We start from the raw sequence: 2634 nt of genomic DNA on the forward strand, positions 1-2634 counted from the left end.
TTAGTAATAATATTAAGTCTTTGAGGGGCATTTGGAAGTGATACACATAAGGAAGAGAATTTCTGGATTTCTTTATTTTGATGAACACAACGTTTCGGGGCATATGTGTTCCTCATAATGAAGAAGCTGACATCTATAAATTCTCTTCGTTATGGGTAATAATATTAAAGTGAATAAGAAAAGTTGATAATCTTTTTCTCAATGATTGTTACTACATTTATTTCAGGTGGTTTCACTGAACATTTAAGAACATTCTACATTTCTGCTTCATCAATTTTGAGGAGTTTGTCCAGGTGAACCTACATTGTTCTATATGTTTGCTATTTGTGATACATTTGAAAGTAAATTATTCTGGGCACTTCCAGCAAATCTCAAACAACACGCAAGTTGATGAATGTTTAAACCAAATGTGTCCTGATTAAGGCTATCATGCGACTCAGATTACCATGCGACTTCAATGGCCTTCACCTTACATTTACTTCGTGCACATAGCAGGAATACCAGGTCAACAGAGCTGCCTGTGTCCGGGTTGGTGTATGGATCTTACAAATGCGTCTATGTAATTTATTTTGCATTTCAATATAAATATAATCTATAAAACACTTCACGAATGCTAATAATTCAGGTTTTTCATTGAACATTTCTTTACCTTCATTTCTATGTCCCCCGCCGTGATATTGCTGGAATATTGCTAAAAGCGGCGTAAAATCGTACTCACTCACTCACTCACTCACTCATTTCTATGTCATTAAGTCCATTTTGTCAGAGTGAATACAGCTTGGCTTTGGACACATAAAGTCATAAATTGTGTCAATGTCACATTAGATCACAAGGGACACACCGACACAAGAGACACATCGACACAAAGGACACATCGACACAAGAGACACACCGACACAAGGGACACTAGGACACAAGGGACACATCGACACAAGGGACACATCGATACAAGGGATACATCGACACAAGAGACACACCGACACAAGGGACACATCGACACAAGGGACACTAGGACACAAGGGACACATCGACACAAGGGACACATCGATACAAGGGATACATCGACACAAGAGACACACCGACACAAGGGACACATCGACACAAGGGACACATCGACACAAAGGACACATCGACACAAGGGATACACCGACACAAGGGACACTAGGACACAAGGGACACATCGACACAAGGGACACATCGATACAAGGGATACATCGACACAAGAGACACACCGACACAAGGGACACATCGACACAAGGGACACATCGACACAAAGGACACATCGACACAAGGGACACGTCGACACAAGGGACATATGGACACAAGGGACACATCGACACAAGGGACACGTCGACACAAGGGATACATCGACACAAAGGACACATCGACACAAGGGACACATCGACACAAAGGACACATCGACACAAGGGACACGTCGACACAAGGGACATATGGACACAAGGGACACATCGACACAAGGGACACGTCGACACAAGGGATACATCGACACAAAGGACACATCGACACAAGGGATACATCGACACAGGGGACACATCGACACAAGGGGCACATCGACACAAGGGACACATCGACACAAGGGACACGTCGACACAAGGGACACGTCGACACAAGGGACACGTCGACACAAAAAACACATCGACACAAGGGGCACATCGACACAAGGGACACATCGACACAAGGGACACATCGACACAAGGGACACATCGACACAAGGGACACATCGACACAAGGGACACATCGACACAAAGAACACATCGACACAAGGGGCACATCGACACAAGGGACATATGGACACAAGGGGCACATCGACACAAGGGACACACCGACACAGGGGACACATCGACACAAGGGGCACATCGACACAAGGGACACACCGACACAGGGGACACATCGACACAAGGGGCACATCGACACAAGGGACACATCGACACAAGGGACACGTCGACACAAGGGACACGTCGACACAAGGGACACGTCGACACAAGGGACACGTCGACACAAAGAACACATCGACACAAGGGGCACATCGACACAAGGGACACTAGGACACAAGGGACACATCGACACAAGGGACACATCGACACAAGGGACACATCGACACAAGAGACACACCGACACAGGGGACACATCGACACAAGGGACACATCGACACAAAGGACACATCGACACAAGGGACACATCGACACAAAGGACACATCGACACAAGGGACACATCGACACAAGGGACACGTCGACAAAAGGGACACGTCGACACAAGGGACACATCGGCACAAGGGACACATCGACACAAGGGACACATCGACACAAGGGGCACATCGACACAAAGGACACACATGGAACAGTCCGAGAAGCATGGATGAGTTTGTGACGCATGAACAGAACAGAACATTAACAAAATTAGCGAACTTGTTGTAACATGTATATTGTCAGTACTTTACAAAATTACAAATACTTTACATACTTTATGATATTAATGCTTTACAACTAAATAATTAAATATGTTATATGCTTCACAATTAAATTATTAAGTTATTACCTAAATAAACTTAAAGTCCTAGCAAAATAATTATTTTTGCACTGAGTGAGTGATTATGGTTTTACGCCGCTTTTAGC

The 2634-nt window shown here is 44.7% G+C and overlaps 1 protein-coding gene across 1 annotated transcript; it reads left to right on the plus strand.

The window, feature by feature from the left end:
* Nucleotides 1-1315: 1315 nt before the first annotated feature.
* LOC125379195 (cold-shock protein CS120-like) lies at nucleotides 1316-2389 on the plus strand. Its single transcript, XM_048395418.1, has one exon. It carries the CDS (start codon nucleotides 1316-1318, stop codon nucleotides 2387-2389), a length of 1074 nt encoding a protein of 357 aa, XP_048251375.1.
* Nucleotides 2390-2634: the final 245 nt, after the last annotated feature.

This window comes from Haliotis rufescens, unplaced genomic scaffold (genome assembly GCF_023055435.1).
Source record: "Haliotis rufescens isolate VD_foot unplaced genomic scaffold, xgHalRufe1.0.p SCAF_14, whole genome shotgun sequence".
Classification (NCBI taxonomy): domain Eukaryota; kingdom Metazoa; phylum Mollusca; class Gastropoda; order Lepetellida; family Haliotidae; genus Haliotis; species Haliotis rufescens.

Excerpts from the sequence above, each read along its gene's own strand:
- LOC125379195 (XM_048395418.1), top strand. The coding sequence starts at position 1,316 with ATGGACACAAGGGACACATCGACACAAGGGACACGTCGACACAAGGGA.